Source organism: Salminus brasiliensis, chromosome 11 (assembly GCF_030463535.1).
Source record: "Salminus brasiliensis chromosome 11, fSalBra1.hap2, whole genome shotgun sequence".
NCBI classification, from domain to species: Eukaryota; Metazoa; Chordata; class Actinopteri; order Characiformes; family Bryconidae; genus Salminus; species Salminus brasiliensis.
In genome coordinates, this window is record NC_132888.1 from 25753978 (window position 1) to 25777187 (window position 23210).

At 38.7% G+C, this 23210-nt stretch overlaps 1 protein-coding gene across 1 annotated transcript in view; it reads right to left on the reverse strand.

Annotated features, from left to right (window-relative positions):
* LOC140565090 (uncharacterized) overlaps positions 1-12687 on the reverse strand; it is a 473464-nt gene extending 460777 nt beyond the window's left edge. The window contains exons 1-2 of the mRNA XM_072690902.1: positions 12325-12687; positions 8187-8193 (exon numbers count right to left, since the gene is read on the reverse strand). Coding sequence (XP_072547003.1) covers positions 8187-8193; positions 12325-12687 — 370 coding nt within the window. The remainder of the gene's footprint in view (positions 1-8186; positions 8194-12324) is intronic.
* Positions 12688-23210: the final 10523 nt, after the last annotated feature.

Genomic DNA, 23210 nt, shown 5'->3' on the forward strand with positions numbered 1-23210 from the left:
TTAGCTGTTGGCATGGGGGTACACATCTCTCCCCATGGAAGTCATCTGCTATTGCCTGGTCAGTCTGGGTTTGGTGTTCAGTAACACACTCTGTAAGAAATTTCACCAGTCTGCGTTTGAGGACTTTCCCTGTGTCTGTAAAATAGACTAGGTATGATGGACTGTTCTTGTTGTACCCTACAAAGATTCCCTTTCTCATTTTGACTCTAGCTTCTATCTGTCATGTTTGTAAGTGTTGTATACTGATCCAAATACTCTCCTCTTTAAAAGGTTTGGCTTTTTCATAACCATATCTGCTGTGGGACAGTGTTCAGTTATTTAACACTCATGGAGCACTGATCGAATGAAGTGGTGTCTAATGTGGTCGTGTCTTCATCTTTGTCACCATACAGGGTTCATGGAAAGAGTGATTGCTTCTTGATTGTCTTCAGGTATTTTCACAGGTGCATATTGGTGATCACTGTTCATGGCACTTAGTAGCTGTGTGAGGTACAAGCTTTCCTGAATGGTAACAGCGAGTGCCATATATTCTCCTTCACATGTAGACCGAGCAGAGAGTAAGAGGACCATCTTTAGTTGGACTAAAACCGGAGTCTGTTGTGCTTCGCCTGTCTTCTGTATTTGAAGCCAAATCTGCATCACTGTGTGCCTCAAGCTTCAGTTTCTCTCCTCTCTTCTGGTAACACAGTCCATGATTAGTTGGAGCCTTTAAGTACCTCCTTACATGCTTGACTGCAGTCCAGTGTTCTTGTCTGACCCAAATGAACTGTGACAATTTAGTGACTGTCCAACTTGGATCAGGTCTTGTACATGTTGTAATGGTTGCGGCTTTGTAAGTTGTCTTCAAACTAATAAGAAAAAAATGCAGAGCGAACCATCCACTAAGTGTTTTTTTGCTTACTGCACCACAAACCCACTGAAAACACAACAAAACATACAAACATCCACCAGTTCTTTTAATGGTTCTTTTATACTTTGTCTATTGGAACAACCCAAAAACAGTAGTTGGATAGCTCTCATCAGAGTGTATCTATAACCCTCTTTTGCACACTGGATCTATAGGACCAGCTAGTATTTTGAGCAAGACTCCAAATTGCTGTTTCGATGCGGTCCTGCTTTGAAAGCTTGTGACGTAATTGGACTCCGAGTCGAGCAACTATCCCTACTTTATAGCCTTAATATTGGCTTTGTCTTATTTATCTTGTAATCCCTGTGCTATCTGCTACCTGTGTTACTGTACAGTACTTTTTCTCACTAACTGACTTTTGCATTTCTGTCTTTGTGTTTACACTCGAGGAACATGGCGACCGCGGAGGAACAGACGCTCTGCATGGAGCTCGTCCTGCTTGAACCGCAGATCTAGTTGCTGTTGTAGAGACAGACCAAACTCCACAGATGGAAGACTAGGCCGGAGGCAGCCTGGGAGAGTCGTCGTGTTCTCATTGTTGGAGATTCCACTGTGAAACACTTACATTTTGGGCCCAAAGAGTAACGCCGCTGTCTCCTGTTTTCTAGGTGCCTGTGTCCTGAACAGGCTTCCATTGGTGCTTCGGCAGTGTGACACCTTCAGCATCATCTTTCTCCACTGTTCTCCACCTGACTCAGCGAGGCCCTGAAGGAGCACTGCCGCACACTTCTGGACACCTTTCCGAAAAAGACAGACTCAAGGATCGAAGAGGCCGCCTGGGGTCCGTCGTTCATTCTTGGTGATTTGGACAGTTGGCAGGTGTGTGTGTGTGTGTGTGTGTGTGTGTGCGATATTACTTTTTGATACAAGCAGAAAAAATAATATCAGTGTCACTCAATGTTTCAGACAAATCTTGCAGTATCGAGACTGTCTGTCCCTTGCATGATTTGTAATTAGAACGTCAGAAAATCGAACAACCTTATTAGAATTAATCCAGATTCTTCATCCTCAGGGTAGGAAAACTGGTAAATGATCCTTAATCCAGATTATTAGTATTATCCACCTGATTTTAGTGTGCTTGTTTTGGACACAATGGTCATCTAGGTTCTGTGTAAAGCCATTTTCATCTAGATCATAATGCACCCCCTAGGTTCTTCCAGACTGTTTGAGAGCATACAATGACTTAATCATTTTACAGAAAACCTTTTCACCATGTTTGATTTTCGCTTAAATCTCTCTGGTTGCTTCTTACAGATCTCACAATTAATTAAAGCATTCAAGGAGGCTGTTGTAACGTCCATCTGCTGGAGCCGAAGGTCGTACTTTGCTGTCATCTGCGTCAAAGTGTGTATTGGTGTAATGACTGTATGTTTGTTTGAATGTTAGGGTTTTTGATTGGGTTTGGGGGTTTGTGGTGTAGTAAACCAAATAACTTTTAGTGGATTGTTCTATTCTCACTCTTTCTCTTTTACCTGAGGATGAGCTACAAAGCCATGGTCTACATATAGGTCTACATGTAAATAAAGGAGTGATTGCAGACAATTTAACCCCCCTCCAAGTGCTAGTGAGCAGCACACAATTTTTCTAATATAGGTTCATCTTAATCTCCTCTGTCCACAAGACCTCTCATGTTGCTTGTTACTCCTAGGCATTTCTTTATTTTCTTTAATATTAGCATTGGCTTGTTTCTTAGCCAGTTTTAATCCTTGTGTTATCTAGTGTGTTACTTTATATTATTTTGCTTTACTAACTTACTAACCCCTGTGTTTACTCAAGGAATACGGTGGCAGTGGAGAGGCCCTGGGAGAGTCAGCGTGACCAGGGAAACCGGTAAAATGTCCTCGGCACTTTGTCTTCAGCGAAGGACAACTACTCAGGGTGGTGTTCTCGTTTTTGGAGACTTCTTCTAAAACACTAATTAATATCTGTCACAAAGGGTAACTCCAAGGTGCCAGTGTCCAGGAGGACCACTACTGCAGGCTCCCAGACAACATATGGAAGAAGACCGCTGCCAGGATCGTCATTTCTAGCCCCATGCCCATCTACTGATGAGGGAGCAAGCCGTTCAGCCAATTCTTCACGCTCCACCACTGGCTGCAGGTTTGACGTCCGGTCCCCTTCTGCAAAGAAAGGCTTCAGCTGTGCTGTTGATCTCTCCGGGAACATCAAGAAGGTACTATGCTAGGACTGACTTGCCTGACTGGTGTGACTGGGTAGGGCCAGTGATTTACATGATTTACTTTATTCCAGTCATTAATTCTGCCATTGCTCTGCTTGTGTTAAAAATTGTCTCTAGCTCATATTTCTGACAAACCCTGCAGTATCTAACCTGTGTTGGTCCCACACATTGTAACCAAACATTATCAATGACTTTATTAGGGATAACCACCTTAGTTCACCATGTCTAATGAATACATGGCCCTGAATGAATCCACTCCCCCAGGTTTTAACTATTACAGTTTTCTTTACAGGTCTGGTCGTGGCGGCATATTTATGATAAAAAGCTAAGTCTTTTTATCTATTCCATCTGCAACAGTGTGTGACTGTCTGTATATCTTTATCTCTTTGTCCATCTGTAACTCTGGCTGGTTGTCCATCCATCTGCAACTTTCAGTGTCTGTGTGTCAGTCCAACTTTTAATCTGAGGTAGCTCTCTTTACATATAAGGCATATAATCTCCCTACCGACTCACCGTAAAGATCTGATTCATGTAACAGATGATCTAGCCTGCACATCACTCTCTAACCACAGCTTTTTGTGTTAATAAATGGTGCACCAGCTCCAAAGCAGACCTGCTTCAGTTACTGAAAAGGACTTGTTTAGCATAGTTCCATCACAGTTTTTAAAACTGGTTTTGCCTAGGCTCTGTCTGTCTATTCCTGTGCAACTCTGTGACTGGCTGTCTTCCTGACTGTGCGTCTGTAACTATATTTGGCTGTGTGAATGTCCATCAACACTTTCTGGCTTGTCTGTCCATCAGCACTCTCTGGCTGTCTATGAATCTGCAATTTTGTTGCGTTCTGTTTAAACTCTGATGGCTGGCTGTCAGTCCATGTGCAGTTCAATGGCTTGCTGTCTAACAATGTGCAACTCTATGGCTGGCTGTCTTTCTGACTGTGTGACGGTTTCTGACTGTTTGGCAGTGTGTATTTCGATCCACAACTCTGGCTGTTTGTCCATCTACAACTCTCTGGCTGTTTATAAATCTGCAATTGGTTCTGTTTAGACTCTGGCTACAACTCTGACTGGCTGTATATCCAACTGCAACAGGTTGACTGGGTGGCTGTCCATTTTAAACTGTGTCTGTCTGCAACTGTGTGTGGCGCTGTTTGCATGTCCATGTGCAACTTTGTGGCTGGCTGGCTTTCTTTCCATATGTGATTCTGTGGCTGGACTGGCTGTCTGTGTGCAACTCTGGCTGGCTCGCTGGCTGCTTACCGTTCTGCATCTCTGTCCGTCTCCATCTAAAACTCTGCAATTCATCCTGCTAAGGCTCTGGCAGCAACTCTGGCTGTGTCTATCCATATGAAACTGTCTGACTATCTGCATCTCTGGCTGGTTGTATCCATCTGCAACTGTGTGGCAATTCAGTGGCTAACTTTCTTTCAATGTGCAGTTCTGGTTGGCTGGCTGTTTTTCCGACTATGCATCTGCAACTCTTTGACTGTATGTATGTCCCTCTTCTCAGTCTGCAACTTTCTGTCTATAAATCTGTAGCTCTGTATTTGTTCTTCAGTCCATCTGCAACTTGTTCTGTTTTATCTGTCTACAAGACGATAGCTTGCTGTCTGTCCATCTGCAGCTCTGGCTGGCTGTCTCTGTGTTGTGGTAGTGTGTACTTTACCAGAAGTACACAGCTGAATACATCCAGTGATGTTTATTGAATTCGTGCAAAAAAGTCAATGGAAAGTATAGACCAAGTCTAAACGGAACATGAAAGAGACAAGTCGCACACTCTTTACATAAGGCGCTCGTTCTTTGCTTAGCCTGGAGTGAACCAAGTGCTTGCTATAGGGGTGGTCATCACATCCTAAAATGACAATACGACATTATTTACATGTCTTGTTTACATGGCCTTGTTGATGTATACTGGTAAGCTAAGCTAGATGCAACTCTGGCAGGCTGGTTGGCTGTCACTCCATCTGCAACTGTCTATGGCTGTCTGCATGTCCATGTGCAACGCTTGCTGCCTGGCTATTCATGTGTATCTCTGGTTGGCTGCCTGTTCTTTAGCATCTCTAGCTGTCTCTCCATTTAAAACTCTGGTTGCCTTTTCATTTACACCTGTGTGGCTGTCTGCTTGGCCATTTGTTTGCAATTCAGTGTCTGTCTGTCAATGTGCAACTCTGGCAGTCTTTCTGACTATGCATTTGCAACCATGTTTGACTGTATGTTCCTTTGTCCATCTACACCTCTCTCTGGCTGTCTATAAAGCTGCAGTTCATTCTGTTTAGATTCTGGCAGCTACTCTGACTGGCTGTCTATGCATGTGAAACTCCCTATCCATCTGCAAATGTATGATAATCCCTCTGCAACTTTGTTTGGCTGGCTGTCAGGTGCAGTGATGGCTTTCTTTCTGACTATGTGTCTGCGTCTCTGTTGTTGTGTGCTGCTTTGACTGTTTATCCATGTGCAACTCTGTGGCTGGCTGTCTTTCTGACTGTGCGTCTGTAACTATATTTGGCTGTGTGAATGTCCATCAACACTCTCTGGCTTGTCTGTCCATCAGCACTCTTTGGCTGTCTATGAATCTGCAATTTTGTTGCGTTCTGTTTAAACTCTGATGGCTGGCTGTCTATCCATGTGCAGTTCAATGGATGGCTGTCTTTCTGACTGTGTGACTGTTTGGCAGTGTGTATTTCGCTGTTTGTCCATCTACAACTGGTTGACTGGGGATGCTGTCCATTTTAAACTGTGTCTGTCTGCAACTGTGTGTGGCGCTGTTTGCATGTCCATGTGCAACTTTGTGGCTGGCTGGCTTTCTTTCCATGTGTGATTCTGTGGCTGGACTGGCTGTCCTTGTGCAACTCTGGCTGGCTCGCTGGCTGCTTACCGTTCTGCATCTCTGTCTGTCTCCATCTAAAACTCTGCAATTCATCCTGCTAAGGCTCTGGCAGCAACTCTGGCTGTGTTTATCCATATGAAACGCTGTATCCATGTGAAACTGTCTGACTATCTGCATCTCTGGCTGGTTGTGTCTATCTGCAACTGTGTGAGAATTTAGTGGCTAATTTTCTTTCAATGTGCAGTTCTGGCTGGCTGGCTGGCTGGCTGGCTGGCTGTTTTTCCGACTATGTATCTGCAACTCTGTTTGACTGTATGTATGTCCCTTGGCTTTCGGTCCTTCTGCATCTCTGTCTGTCTGTCTGTCTGTCAATCTATACCTCTCTGGTTATAAATCTGCAGTTCATTCTGTTTAGACTCTGGTTCCAACTCTGACTGTCCGCAACTGTGTTTGTCTTTAAATCTGCAGCTCTGTGGTTGTTTTTCTGTTCATCTGCAGCTCGTTCTATTTTACCCATCTACAAATCTGTAGCTGGCTGTCTGTCCACCTGCAACTCTGGCTGGCTGGCTGTGATGTGGTAGTGTGGCTTCAAGCAGATGTGAAGGACGCTTCACCACAAGCACACAGCTGAATACTTCCAGGTAAGTTACAGTGATATTGAATTTATGAAACAAAGGAAAAGGAAGTCAAAGGAAAATGTATATAAAAAATAAAACAGAACAGAACACAAATGAGCTCACTCAGTCGCGCACTCTATTAAATGTATATAAATTTATAACCTCAAGATTGGATTAATGTAATGCTGCTATGGTAGGAAGTTTATGTAAATCTTTAAATAAGCTCAGGGTCATTAAATAAGTTCAGAATGCAGCGGCTCCAAACTGGCTGAGCTGTTCTGTACGGGATGATAGAAATCCATGTTTGGTAAATGGAAAATGTTTATGGACTGATCATATGGATTGCAGTGCTTGTGCTCGAGACTGCTGTATTATCCTGTTCATTTGAGGCCTTTTTCTCAGAGTGGTAGATATGTCTGTTTCTTTGCAAATGTATTTTGGCCACAATTCTGTCTACTGTTATGACCTTGATCAATTCTACCCGTGTCATTTGTACAGTAAGTCCTGTGGCAAAAGAGGCCTGAATTTAGGGAAGGACATTTTTATTGTATCCAATCCTTTTGAGTATGTTTATGTAGTTAGGACTTTCCCTGTGAATCAAGGCCTTGTTTTATCTAAGATGTGTTTTAAATGTGCTTGAAACCTTTACTGTTTTTTTTTTGTTGTTGATGTTTTAAGCTTGCCGTGATCTGACTCCCACCCTACCCATTGGATCTCCTAACCCCTTGTTTTCCCCCCTCCTTTCTGTTTTCTCTCTCTCTCTCTACCATGTATTGAGATGCCCAGTTCCAGCTATTCCATCCTTGTACCACCAGACCTGGCTCTCGACTATCCTACAGCCCACTGTCCTGATCTAGAGCCTCGTGTTGATTCATCCTCACCTCACTGCATGACCATGCATACCTGCCTGGACTTCAACATATCACTCACGTTTTCATCTTTTATGGCTTGACGGCGCATTTCCATATTCTATTAATTCAGTATTGATTGATTGTTTTTATTCCTGGGTTTTATTCTAGGTATTTATACCCAGATCTCTGTTAAATGCTTTGTGATGACATTCGTTGTTTTATAAATAAACTTGAATTGATTTTATTAGGCTTTTTTCCCCTTTTATCGATTTTGTTTTTTGCCAATGTTTCAATACCACTCCCTTTTCCTATTATTTATTCCTTGTTGACACTTTGAACATATAGTCGAGTGATGATGCCAACTGCTCGTACTTTCCTGCTTTAGAGAAACTAGGGCTGTCAGCTTGTATATCATATATACTCTTCTATATTCTGAAAGCAGTGTGTCTGCAGTCTTTAATCCCTTATTTTTCACTAATAATAATAATCATAATACATGTAACATTTGCTGTTACTTTACTTTGTGTGTTATTATAGTAGTCTAGTGGTTATAGATTTAGTCTCTATGTATACCAGGCTATGTAGAAGTCAAAACAGTAAAAGTCAATACAAAAAACAACTGAACTGTTCACTAATGCTGATTAGAGGTTTCTGATTGAATACTCACGACAGGAAGATCTTACTCTGACCAAAGGCCAGTATATTAATTATGAATTACTTCAGGTGACCATATATATGTAAATTCAGTATGTGAGTAAAAAGGGAACACACATTTACTTTCACTGTTATGGTAAATTTATCTTTACCCCTTATCTCGTGTACATTACGTCCTCTCTGTAATCTTCTCATCCTGAACTGAATTTAGAGCATCTATTGACCGATACTTGGAAAATACTTGAACATGGACTCCCAGGTGGTAGGTGGGATGAGAAGAATCATATCTTAAAATAAAAAAATATGTGAAAAAACTGGATGTAGTTCAGTTCATGACCGTCATGAAAAGGGAGAGTGACGGTCTGTAAACAGAAGAATTGATAAATCTGTAGAATCCTCACTTGAACTGAATGTTTAAATGCACTGGAACTAAAGAAACAAACTGTAGCTCCCGTTCTCTCAGCTGTGTGTGGGAGAGCTGCCCATTGTGACATCATCTCTGAACATTCTGCCATTCATTCCTTTTTTTATGCCCTTAACATTGAGGACATTCAAAGAGATGACTTACCCCATAGAACCTCCCCTTATAGAACCGCCCCTTATAGAACCTCCCCATAGAACCTCCCCATAGAACCTCCCCATAGAACTTACCCCATAGATCCTCCCCATAAAACCTTTTAGAATCTCACCTTAGAACCTCCCCTTAAAACCTTATAGAACTCACCCCATAGAACCTTATAGAACATCCCCATAGAACCTCCCTGTAGAACCTTTTCCTGCTCTGGTCTCTGTGAGGAGTTTGGTGTGTTCTCCCCATCTCTGTGTGGTTTTCCTCCGGTTGCTCTGGTTTCCTCCCACAATACATGGTAAGTGAATTGGCTATGCTAAATTGGCTATGGTGCCCCCTAGGTGTGAGTGTGTGTATTACAGTGTATTACAGTGGACACTCGTAATAAACAGATTACTAGTGTCCACTGCCATTCTCTCAGCATTAGTAATACGTAGTGGCCTTAAGGTTAAACTGCTGTCTGTGCCGACTTTAAAAACTCTTATTTTACCCACTTGCTGCTCCTGTTCTCACCCTTCCTTCCAACTGATTTTGACTGTTGATGAACTCAGACAATCACAGCAATCACTTGCAGACATGCCCCTAGTTCTCCAGGTAGCCAACTGGAGGGCCAGCTGATTTGTATTTGTGTGGCCTTTCCTTAATGTTTTACACCGAGCATCAACAACATAGCAGCACATGCAAAGCTCAGAAGGGAAACCACAGCCGGCCTCCTCCACACTGTCCCCCCTGTCTGAATGTGTGAGCAGTGACGCTGCCCTAGTTACTCACATCTGTCACTAGAAAGTGTTTCAGCAGGTGCTCGAAGAAGCTTTCCTCACCTCTTCTGGAATTGAGACAGTCAGAGATTTAATAAAGAAAACACATCCAGTCCAGCAGACGGAAACACGTTGTTACTAGGAGAGGGTCAACAGAGGATGGTCAGACTGGTTGGAGCTGACAGAAAGGCTACAGTGACTCAGAGAATCACTCTGTACAGCTGTGGAGAGCAGAACAGTGTCTCAGGTGAGGTGGATGGAGGAGCTACAGCAGAAGATTACGTCAGGTTCCTCTTCTGTCAGCCAAGAACAGAAAGCTGAGGCTGCAGTGGCTCAGCACAGGCTCACCAACACTGCACCACTGGAGTAACGTAGCCTAGTCTGAGGAGTCTGGAATTCTGCTGAGGAACACTACAGATAGGAGGGTCAGAATTTAGCACAAACAGGATGAATCCATAGACCCAACCTACCTTGTGTGAACATTCTAGGCTGGTGGAGGAGGTGTAATGGTGTGGAGAAGGTTTTTTTGGTTGACTTTGGGCCGTTCATACCAATCAATATTCTCTTGAATGTGTTGTTGCATCCCTTTATGACCACAGTTTCCCATCTTCTAAAGGCTACCTCCAGCAAGACATCTCTCAAACTGGTTTCATGACAATGGGTTCTGTGTTCTTCACTACTGGTTCTTCCCAGTCACAAGACCTGAATCCAGGGGAACACCTTTGGTTGAGATGGTTTTGGGACAGCCAGAAAGATAGCGTCATAAAAGCAGTCTCCAGGAGAGGAGCTGGATGGGTAGGAAGAAGCAACAAGATTCAAGGTTTCTGCACTCAGCCGGAGAGGGACAGGAAGAGGGTCTAATCAACTCTGCTGCTCCTCTGAGCTTAGTGGCTGAATGTGTATGAAGGCCTCCTGACTTTTCTGGTCAGAGTACGTCATCACCACTATCTAGTTTACATTAATGTAGTCCTCATCAGAGAACTCTGAATCCTCTGAGTTCTCATAATAATCTTCATCATCCATCTCAATCTCCACATGGGCAGTCGTGTGTGCGTTTGGCATCTACAGGATGATCATATAAGAACACACAAATGAAAAACTGGTTTACGACACAATTTTAGCCACAAAATGTCAATGTTATGTGAACTACAAAATGGGCAGGAACCTGAAAGATGGGGAAATAAGTCCATTTCCAATATTATAACCAGTACTGACTCAAATGACTATGATCTACACAGCTTACATAAACATTCACCTGCTGCTGATTTTCCAATGCTGGTTTTCCCACATCAGCATCTACATTGATGTAGTCATCATCAGAGTCACCGAATCTTTTTTTCTCTGGAAGAATTGTTTCTCCACTTTCATTATTATCATCTTCATCTTCACCTCCATCTTCTTCCTCAAACAGGTGATCCTGATCCTGTGTTTTTTCTCCTACAGAATAATTGAGTCACAATACAGTTAAAATATGAGAAATATGAAAAAGCTTAAAACCACCTTATGTAGCAATTCACTTTCCTTTAACTCTGCCACATCTCTCACTCCTAGCTTCACTTTTCAGAGGAGGGTCTGGTCTTCTCCCACAAAGCAAAAGCCACCAGAATTCCACCCTTCTCTAATTCCAGAGTTCTTTAATTCTCTTACACCTGGTTCAGTACAACCCCAACTCCTCCCAGTACAACCAGAATTCCTCCCAGTACAACCCAAACTCCTCCCAGGACAACCAGAATTCCTTCCAGTACAATCAGAACTCTTCCCAGTACAATTAAAAGTCTTGCGAGTACAAACAAAACCACCACCAGTACAAGCGTAACTCCTCTCCGTACATCCAAAGTCCCTCCCAGTAGAACCAAATCCCCTCCCTTTACTGGGAAAAGAGTGAATTAGCAGATTTCATCCCACTTAGCAATCAGATTCCAGTCTGACGAACCAGAGAGGCATTAGACTACTAAGTGTAACAGGATGCACCAGATTAGAGTCCTCTCTTTGTTTAAGAGCGATTTCTGCTTTTTCATAATCATCATCCTCCTCCCCCTCAGTCTCCTCATTTTCCGCCGGGGCTCTGGCACCTGAAGAATTGTGTGGAGAGATAAATTAATAAATAAATAAATACATCTTTTCAGTGGTTAACCATCTTTTACAGCAGCACATTTCTCTACACTTTAAACAAGGGTTTTCTTAAAGACCTCTTTATAAAACCATGACACCATTTTACATGGTTCCTTGCCTGGTTAAATTTTTTTATTTATTTATTTATTTATTTATTTATTTATTTATTTATTTTTATAGTTTTTCAGTATATTTTTACCAAAAGGCATTCTACACAGTACCTAGGTACACTATATGGACAAAAGTATTGGGACACCTGCTCATGCTCATTGTTTCTTCTCAATATAGAGATCCACAACAACTCAACAAAGTAGTCTGCAAGAAGAATGTTTCTTTTTGGGATTTCTTATAGATTTTGTAAAATGTCTTCAAAATATAATGGATGATGCTTCATCCATTAGTTTTGGGATGAGTTGGGGAGTTTGGGATGAGGTGGGGTGGTAATCCTCACATCCATGCTCGTTCTGCAGAGAAGAAAATAAGATACTTTTTAATACCCTTGATTTCAGAAGAAATAATGAATGAGCAGTTGTCCACAAACATTTGGACACGTGTATCTACTCTCTGTTTACCTTCTGTGAGTTTCAATGTACCTCAGTAAACTGTCCTCTGAACAGAAAGTACTCACAGTGTCTACGATACGTCTTCTCAGCTTTCTGCAGTTTTTGCTTATTTCTCCCTTTGAGGAAAACAATGATCGGCACTGATACGAGTAACAGTCCTGCTGCTGCTGCTGAAAAACTGATGATGGGAACCAACGATACTGAGGGAGAAATTACTGTCAGAACATTTACACTTCAGGAGAACTAGTCCAGAAAAACGATGAGCTCATCTTATTACTGTAACTTTCACAGTGACGGCCAAGAGTTCCGTGTTGGAGGATCTAAAAGAGCGTGAAGACACAGTTACTTCATAAACACAGCTGTAGTTTCCCTGGTGGACATAATCAGCCTCAGGGAAGGAGAAGGTGGTTGAGTGGTTAACAGCTGACTGAGTTTTGGTGATGCTGGATTCACCACTGAACTCCAGGTGGAAGGAGCCTCCTGGATACTGCGGTTGAACGGAGCAGATGATGGAGCTGTAGCTCCTGATCACTTCAGGCCCTTCAAGCCACCAGTGAAACACTGGTGAAGCACTGAAGGAGATGTTGGGCTGCAGCAAATTCACTGGAAAAGAAGAGGAACTGGTATCAGTAGCTGTAAACTGGTACAACATTCACACAGGCCACATTGTGATTGCAGCAGCTCACCCACAGTGGCTGTTCACACATACAGCAGTTCTCTGTGGAAGCTACTGTTTGTGAGCTGATGACAGCCAGACAGATACCAGTTAAGTTGCTCCACTAAAAATAGATAATGGCCAATGACCAAATGTTTGTTGACACACCTTCTAATGACTGAATTCAGCGTCTTTAAGGTGCACCCATTTCTGACACAGATGTGCAAACAGCACGCAGCTTGTCTAGTGCTTGTAGAAAAGTACTGCCATTAGAATAGGACACTTTTTATGGAGCAGATAGTAAACATGAACCTTTTTGCGCCATGCCTGATGTCAGGCGTGGGTTAGAGGGGTATAAAACCACCCAGCATTGAGCTGAATTATGGTGGTGCTCCATCTAATAGTTGAGGTGGTGGGGTGGTGATCATCCAACATCCTGACCTCACTAACGCTCTCGTCATTGAATGCAATCAAATCCTCACAGCAATGCTCCTCCAAACTCTAGTAGAAAGCCTTCTTCCCTGAACAGTAGAGACAGTTACTCCAACAAAAGCAGGATAAATACTTTTTTATATCCTTCATTTAGAAGAAACAATGAATGAGCAGGTGTCCAAATACTTTTGTCCATATAGTGTAAATCACAGAATTCTTGATATATATATAATATTCTCTTTAATTTTCATTGGTTCTTATAACTTCATATAGTCCATACCTGTTCTCTAAACAGAGCAGCACATGCTAAGCACAAAACTGGCCGGGTGTGAATCCGGTAGTGGCACACTTTTTTTTATGGACGTTTTTAGACAGCCAGTAGCAATCCGTGCTGCTCACATATGATTACAGAATGCTGCTACTACTACTGCAGTCAGATGAGCTTATTATAAAGCCATTCTCTGTGCTCTTACCCACAGTGATGCTGATGGAGTTGCTCCTGTGTGATTTGTATAAGATGTTACAGTGGTCACAGCTGTACTGGACTGCTTCCCCAGGTGAGACGAGTTTGAGGTGTTTAGGGTGAGGTTTGGGCTCTCCAGGGCGTCTGTTAAAGGAATGTGATTAGTCTCTGATCATTGATGGTGCCAGTTAGTTTTTGTTATTAAGAAACCTCTGACTTCTGACTTATAAAGACTACATGCACAGTAAAGTTCCCAGTGTTAAATCAGCACTTAAGTAATCAATACAGTTCAGCTCACCCTTCTAACACTATGCAGTGTAATAGTACAGTCTAATAACAGAAGTTAATGGAAGATCTGTGCATCTTATTGACCAGGATGCTTCTTGGTCTGCTAGCTTGCATGACATCCAGGTAATCCAAGTACATCCTGGATACATGTGGTTTTTTAATCATGCTGAATATACCAGCTACAGTGTGTGCAAACCTGGTGAAGACAGGAAACGTTTGACCTGTCATTGCCAACAAAGGTTATGTTACAAAGTTTTGAGTTGAACCTTTGTTATTGACCAAATACTTATTTTCCACCAAAATTTACAAATAAATTCTTTACACATCCTACAATGTGATTTCCTGGATTATAGTTGAAGTGTACCTATGATGAAAATTACAGGCCTCTCTCATCTTTCTTAAATAAATTATTATAAATTAATTATTAAATACAACAAATGAAAATCTAAATAAATAAGCTAAAAATAAAGAATGACATTCACCTGTTAATGTTATTGTCATGGCGTGTACGGCCAGACCTGAAGGGATGAACACTCGCAGAGATGGAAATCAAAGCATGATACTTTATTAACCAAATACAAAACAAAGAGATATGAACAGCAAAGTGCAGCTAAGTATGCCAAAGTTAGCCTTCAAGAAAAGCAACAAATTGTACAAGAATTAAAAGGCAAACTGCGATCGCAGCAGAATATGTTCACAAGAGCTACGGCCCAAAACAACGCAACTGTGAAAGCTGGCTTTATTGTAGCTGAAGAAATCGCTCGCGCATCTAAGTCTTTTTCAGAGGGTGCATTTTTGAAGCAGTGTATGCTGAAGGTCTGTGAGCAGCTGTGTCCCGACCAGAGAATTAGGGAACTTGCAGGAAACCTGGCAACACAGCTGGCCGCAGAGACGCGCAACTACATCACCTTTTCATTAGCGCTTGATGAAAGCACAGACAGCACGGATACAGCGCAGCTATCCATTTTCATTAGAGGCGTGAAGTCGGACCTCTCTGTCACTGAGGAGCTGTTGGATATAGCTGGCATGCATGGGACCACAACAGTACGGGACATTTTTGATGCGGTGGAGAAGTCCTTAAGTAAAAATGCATTGCCCTGAGAAAAATTGGTTGGATTAACCACAGATGCCGCACCTGTAATGTGTGGAGGAAAATCGGGCTTGGTTGGACTAATGAAAGAGAAAATGCAGAAGAGTCAAGTCAAGTCAGATTTATTTGTATTGTGCTTTTTACAACTGTTGTCGTCACAAAGCAGCTTTACATAAATAGTGATTAATAAAAGAGAGACAAAGAAGAAATAACGAATCAAAGACCCCCAATGAGCAAGCCAACGGCAACAGTGGCAAGGAAAAACTCCCTCAGAGCTGGAGGAAGAAACCTTGGGAGGACCCATCTGCTCCACCGTCAACAAACCTGAGTGATCGCGTGTAAGCTGCGAGACGACAGCTCCAGCATCTCAGTGTACTTCAATTCCCTGGGTCTAATAAATTCTTTATGTGATGTGATTTTCAGAATTTTTTTTCTCATTTTGTCTCTCATAGTTGAGGTCTACCTATGATGTCAATTACAGGCGCCTCTCATTTTTTTAAGTGGGAGAACTTGCACAATTGGTGACTGACTAAATACTTTTTTCCCCACTGTAGGAGAACTTTGTAGTTCTAGAATTACAGATTGTAGTCCTCCTGTTTCTCTGCATACTTTATTATGTAAAGTATCCTGTACGATTAGTGTGAGCTGAAAACATGGAAAATGGTGCAACTAATAACATTCAGTGGCCAGTGAATGGTAAACGGTGCCCATTACTTCTGGGATGAGCTGGGGAAACTTTAATCTTTCAGTTGGGGATGAGGTTGGGTGATGATCATCCAATATTCTGACCACACCAATGCCCTTGTTGCTAAATGCAATCAAATCTTTACAGTGATGCTCCAAAATTTAAGATTCTGAAATCTCAAATAAAATATATTATAAATATAGATCATAACACATACAGACCTGTTTACAATGTAAGTCTCTTTCAAATATCTGTCCTTATCCCTGTAAAAATTATAGCAAAAAAGTAGTAGCAGCACTTTATTATATTAAAAATATTATATTATATTTCATCTTAATGTTTCACCTCTAGATTTCAAACTGCAATTCATACTTATTTATTTCCACTTTTATTATTATTGTTATTATTAGTAGAAGGAGGAGGAGGATTAACAATGGACTTACAATAATAAACAATAATTCACACAAACTCAAGAGAAGGAGAGAGGTGAAGAGCTAAAAAGTGGAGCTAAAATGAGATGATTAAACAGTGAAGCAGAAAAAAACCCGCTTTAAAAACTACAGAGCTGTAAATCAGAACTTCTACTCCCACTGTCTCCCACTGCTCCCTTTACCTTCACTAAATAAGTCCTGTCTGCTTCAGACCGGAAATTCAGTTCCGCTTGCTGGAGCTTCATCTCCATCTGCTGGAAGCTAATCAGTTCATAGACCTCCTGGAGAAGATCGTTCCAGAAAAATGACTTTAATCTTACGTTTATCTCAGCAGTGTTAATATTACATTTATCTCAGCAGTGTTAATATTAAATATATCTCAGCAGTGTTAATATTAATTTTATCTCAGCAGTGTTAATATTAAAAATATCTCAGCAGTATTAATATTACATTTATCTCAGCAGTATTACTATTAAATATATCTCAGCAGTATTAATATTAAATATATCTCAGCAGTGCTTTGTCAGGTCCACAGGCTTCAAGGTCCAGGACTTTTATGTTGACAGTCATTTATGTAGGACTCCATGTTTTCTGTCTAGTCCAGGTGGGCTTCATTATCCTGTGTAATGTGTTGTGATTAGGGTCACCTGGGAGCTGGGGGGTTTATAGGGAGCTAAAGCGAGCTCCTCCTCTCCGAGAATTATACTCGATTCTTCAAGCTGTCTGGTTGTCTTCATGTTCATGTTCATGTTCATGTTCATGTTCATGTTCATGTTCATGTTCGTCTATGGTGTTTTCTCTCGAGGACTTTGGATGAGAGTCTGTCCTCGTTCAGGAGTAGATCTCTTCAGGGTCTGCAGGTTGGGGGTCTTGAGGATTCGGCTAATCCGAGCGCGGTGCTCCGTCTGATCTGTCCTTCACTACTGTCCTTCACCACACACACACTCGCCTGACTCCCTGACTCCCAACCGGCCCTCAGGTGGCTTTCAGGTTCAGCTCATGTTAGTTTGTCTCGTTTGTTTGGTTTATTCATTCGTTCTTGTTATTGCTGCATTCTTGTTTCCCCTGTTTGGTTTAATAAAGTCTTGCATCGCACCGCGAGTGTTCACCCGTCATTGTCCTAACCAGTCCTGACCCAGCAATGTTAATAATCTTACATTAATCTCAGCAGTTCAAGTAATAAATGTATCTCAATAGTGCTAATCCTAAATTTATGATTATGATTAGCACTATTGAGATACATTTATTATTTGAACTGCTGAGAGAAATTTAGGATTAGCACTGCTGAGAAATTTATCTCAGCAGTGTTAATGTTAAATTTCTCAATAGTGCTAAATATAAAATTATCTCAGCAGTGTTAATATTAAATTTATCCCAGCAGTGCTAATCATAAGTTGATCTCAGCAGTGTTAATATTAAATTTATCTCCGCAGTGTTAATGTTAAATTTCTCAATAGTGCTAAATATTAAATTATCTCAGCAGTGTTAATATTAAATTTATCCCAGCAGTGCTAATCATAAGTTGATCTCAGCAGTGCTAATCTTAGATTTATCTCCGCAGTGTTGATCTGAAATTTCTCAGCAGTGCTAATCATACATTTACCACAGCAGTGCAAATCTGATATTTCTTAGCAGTGCTAATCTGAAATTAATCTAATCAGTGTTAATATTAAATTCATCTGAGCAGTGATCATAACTTTCTCAGCAGTGCTAATCTTATATTTACCTCAGCAGTGCTAATCCTAAATTTATCTCAGCAGTGTTAATCTGAAATTTCTCAGCCATGTTAATATTAATTTAATTATTAATTTTCTCAGCAATGCTAATCATAATTTTATCTCAATAGTGTTAATAAAAATAAATTCATCTTAGCAGTGCTAATCAGAAATTTACCTCACCAGAGCTTATTTTAATTTTCTCAGCAATGTTAATTTGACATTTATTTAAGCAGTGTTAATATTAAATTTATCCCAGCAGTGCTAATCATAAGTTGATCTCAGCAGTGCTAATCATAAATTTATCTCAGCAGTGTTAATATTAAATTCATCTGAGCAGTGATCATAAATTTACCTTAGCAGTGCTAATCATCAGTTTACCTTAACAGTGCTAATCATCAGTTTACCTCAGCAGTGTTAATCATAAATTAATCTCAGCAGTGTTAATATTAAATTGATCTCAGCAGTGTTAATATTAAATTGATCTGAGCAGTGATCATAACTTTCTCAGCAGTGCTAATCATAAATTTATCTCAGCAATGTTAATATTAAATGCGTCTCACCATCTTAAATGTACCTTAGCGGTATTAATCTTACATTTATTTAAGCAGTGTTAATATTAAATTCACCTCAGCAGTGCTAATCAGAAATTCACCTCAGCAGAGCTAATCTTAATTTTATGTCAGCAATGTTAATATGACATTTATTTAAGCAGTGTTAATATTAAATTAATCTCAGCAGTGCTAATCTTAAATTTACCCCTTTTCCACCCTCCACTCAGCAGTGTTAATCTTAAATTTACCTCAGCAGGATTAATCTTAAATTTATCTCAGCAATGTTAATGTTAAATTTACCTCAGCAGTGTTAATCTTAAATTGATCTCAGCAGTGCTAATCTTAAATTGATCTCAGCAGTGTTAATCCTAAATCTTTCTCAGCAATGTTAATATTAAATGTATCTCAGCAGTTCTTATCATAAATTTATCTCAGAAGACTTAATATTACAATTATCTCACCAGTGCTAATCTTAAAAGTACCTTAGCGGTATTAATTTTACATTTATTTAAGCAGTATTAATATGAAATTTATCTCAGCAGTGCTAATCATACATTTACCACAGCAGTGTTCATCTTAAATTTATCTCAGCAGTGCTAATCATAAATTTATCTCAGCAATGCTAATCATAATTTTATCTCAGCAATGTTAATATGACATTTATTTAAGCAGTGCTGATATTTAATCTCAACAGTGTTAATATTACATTTATCTGAGCAGTGATCATAACTTTATCTTAGCAGTGCTAATCATAGGTTTACCTCAGCAGTGTTAATATTACATTTCTCAAGTGTTAATATTAAATTTATCTCACCAGAGCTTATTTTAATTTTCTCAGCAATGTTAATTTGACATTTATTTAAGCAGTGTTAATATTAAATTTATCCCAGCAGTGCTAATCATAAGTTGAACTCAGCAGTGCTAATCATAAATTTATCTCAGCAGTGTTAATATTAAATTCATCTGAGCAGTGATCATAAATTTACCTTAGCAGTGCTAATCATAAGTTTACCTTAGCAGTGCTAATCATCAGTTTACCTCAGCAGTGCTAATCATAAATTAATCTCAGCAGTGTTAATATTAAATTGATCTGAGCAGTGATCATAACTTTCTCAGCAGTGCTAATCATAAATTTATCTCAGCAATGTTAATATTAAATGCGTCTCACCATCTTAAATGTACCTTAGCGGTATTAATCTTACATTTATTTAAGCAGTGTTAATATTAAATTCACCTCAGCAGTGCTAATCAGAAATTCACCTCAGCAGAGCTAATCTTAATTTTATGTCAGCAATGTTAATATGACAGTTATTTAAGCAGTGTTAATATTAAATTAATCTCAGCAGTGCTAATCTTAAATTTACCCCTTTTCCACCCTCCACTCAGCAGTGTTAATCTTAAATTTACCTCAGCAGGATTAATCTTAAATTTATCTCAGCAATGTTAATGTTAAATTTACCTCAGCAGTGTTAATCTTAAATTGATCTCAGCAGTGCTAATCTTAAATTGATCTCAGCAGTGCTAATCTTAAATTTACCTCAGCAGGATTAATCTTAAATTTATCTCAGCAATGTTAGAAATAAATTTACCTCAGCAGTGTTAATCCTAAATCTTTCTCAGCAGTGTTAATATTAAATGTATCTCAGCAGTTCTTATCATTAATGTATCTCAGAAGACTTAATATTACAATTATCTCACCAGTGCTAATCTTAAAAGTACCTTAGCGGTATTAATTTTACATTTATTTAAGCAGTATTAATATGAAATTTATCTCAGCAGTGCTAATCATACATTTACCACAGCAGTGTTCATCTTAAATCTATCTCAGCAGTGCTAATCATAAATTTATCTCAGCAATGCTAATCATAATTTTATCTCAGCAATGTTAATATGACATTTATTTAAGCAGTGTTAATATTTAATCTCAACAGTGTTAATATTACATTTATCTGAGCAGTGATCATAACTTTATCTTAGCAGTGCTAATCATAGGTTTACCTCAGCAGTGTTAATATTAAATTTCTCAAGTGTTAATATTAAATTTATCTCAGCAGTGTTAATATTAAATTAATCTCAGCAGTGTTATTAAATTCATCTGAGCAGTGATCATAACTTTCTCAGCAGCGCTAATCCTAAATTTCTCTCAGCAGTGCTAATCAGAAATTCACCTCAGCAGAACTAATCTTAATTTTATCTCAGCAATGTTAATATGACATTTATTTAAGCAATGTTAATATAAAATTAATCTCAGCAATGTTAATATTAAATTCATCTGAGCAGTGATCATAACTTTCTCAGCAGCGCTAATCCTAAATTTCTCTCAGCAGTGCTAATCAAAAATTCACCTCAGCAGAACTAATCTTAATTTTTTTTTCAGCAATGTTAATATGACATTTATTTAAGCAATGTTAATATTAAATTAATCTCAACAGTGTTAATATGACATTTACCTCAACAGTGATCATAAATTTACCTCAGCAGTGTTAATATTAAATTTATCTCAGCAGTGCTACCCATAAATTTCTCAAGAGTGTTAATATTAAATTTCTCAGCAGTGTTATTATTAAATTCATGTCAGCAGTGATAATCATACATTTACCACAGCAGTGTTAACCTTACATTTATCGCAGCAGTGTTATTAAGTTCATCTCAGCAGTTCAAATAATAAATGTCTCAATAGTGCTAATCATAATCCTAAATTTATCTCAGCAGTGTTAATAATAAATTTATCTCAGCAGTGTTAATATAAAATTAATCTGAGCAGTGATCATAAATTTACCTCAGCAGTGCTAATCATAAGTTTATCTCAGCAGTGTTAATATTAAATTTATCTCAGCAGTTCAAATAATAAATGTATCTCAATAGCGCTAATCATAAATTTCTCAGCAGTGTTAATATTAAATTTATCTTAGCAGTGCTAATCATAAGTTTACCTCAGCAGTGTTAATATTACATTTTTCTCAGCAGTGCCAATCCAAAATGTCTCTCAACAGTGCTAATCTGAAATTTATCTGAGCAGTGTTAATCTTAAATGTATCTCAGCAATGTTAATATTACATTTATTTAAGCAGTGCTATTAAATTTATCTCAGAAGTGATAATCATAACTTTGTCAGCAGTGTTAATATTAAATTTCTCAGCAGTGCTAATCCTAAATTTATCTCAGCAGTGTAAATCAAAAATTCTCAGTAGTGTTAATGTTAAATTTGTCAGCAGTGTTAATATTAAATTTATGTCACCAGTGATAATCCAGAATTTCTCAGCAGTGTTAATCATAAATTTATCTCAACGATGTTGATCAGAAATTTATCTCAGCAGTGCTAAAATTACATTTATTTAAGCGGTGTTATTAAATTTATCTCAGCAGTGCTAATCATAAATTTTTCTCAGAAGAGTTAATATTGCAATTATCTCACCAGCGCTAATCTTAAATGTACCTTAGCGATATTAATCTGAAATTTATCTCAGCAGTCTTATTAAATTTATCTCAGCAGTGTTAAATATTAAATTTATTTCAAAAGTGTTAATATTACATTTATCTCACCAGTGCTAATCTTAAATGTACCTTAGCAGTATTACTCTTAAATTTACCTCAGCAGTGCTAATCATACATTTACCTCAGCAGTGCTAATCTTACATTTACTTCAGCAGTGCTAAAATTAAATGCATCTCAGCAGTGCTAATAATAAATTTATTTCAGCAGTGCCAATCATAGATTTATCTCCGTGGTGCCAATCATAAATTTCTCAGAAGTTAATCTTAAATTTATCTCTGCAATGTTAGTATTACATTTATCTCAGCAGTGATAATCCTAAATTTATCTCAGCAATGCTAATCTGGAATTTATCTCAGCAGTGTTAATCTTAAATTTATCTCAGCAATGTTAATATTACATTTATTTAAGCAGTGTTAGAAATAAATTTACCTCAGCAGTGTTAATCCTAAATCTTTCTCAGCAGTGTAAATGAGAAATGTATCTCAGCAATGTTAATATTAAATGCATCTCAGCAGTGCTAATCTTAAATGTACCTTAGTGGTATTAATCTTACATTTATTTAAGCAGTGTTAATATTAAATTAATCTCAGCAGTGCTAATCAGAAATTCACTTAAGCAGAGCTAATCTTAATTTTATTTTAGCAATGTTAATATGACATTTATTTAAGCAGTGTTAATATTAAATTTGTCTCAGCAGGGTTAGTCATAAATGAATCTCAGCAGTGTTAATATTAAATTAATCTCATCAGTGTTAATATTAAATTTATCTGAGCAGTGATCATAACTTTATCTCAGCAGTGCTAATCATAAATGTATCTTAGCAGTGCTAATCCAACATTTTTCTCAGCAGTGCTAATCCTAAATTTATCTCAACAATGTTAATCCTAAATTTATCTCAGCATTGTTAATCTGAAATTTATCTCAGCCATGTTAATATTACATGTATTTAAGCAGTGTTATTAAATTTATTTCAGCAATCATAATCATAATTTTCTCAGCAGTGTTATTATTAAATTAATCTCAGCAGTGTTAATCAGAAAATTACATTTTAAAAATCATACATTAACCGCAGCAGTCCTAATCTTAAATTTGTCAGCAGTGTTCATATTAATTTTCTCAGCAATGCTAATCATAATTTAATCTCAATAGTGTTAATAAAAATACATTTATCTTAGCAGTGTTAATTATACATTTCTCAGTAGTGTTAATATTACATTCATCTCATCAGTGCTAATCATAAATGAATCTCAGCAGTGTTAATATTAAATTAATCTCAACAGTGTTAATATTAAATTTCTCAGCAGTGTTAATATTAAGTTCATCTGAGCAGTGCTAATCCAAAATTTTTCTCAGCAGTGTTCATCCTA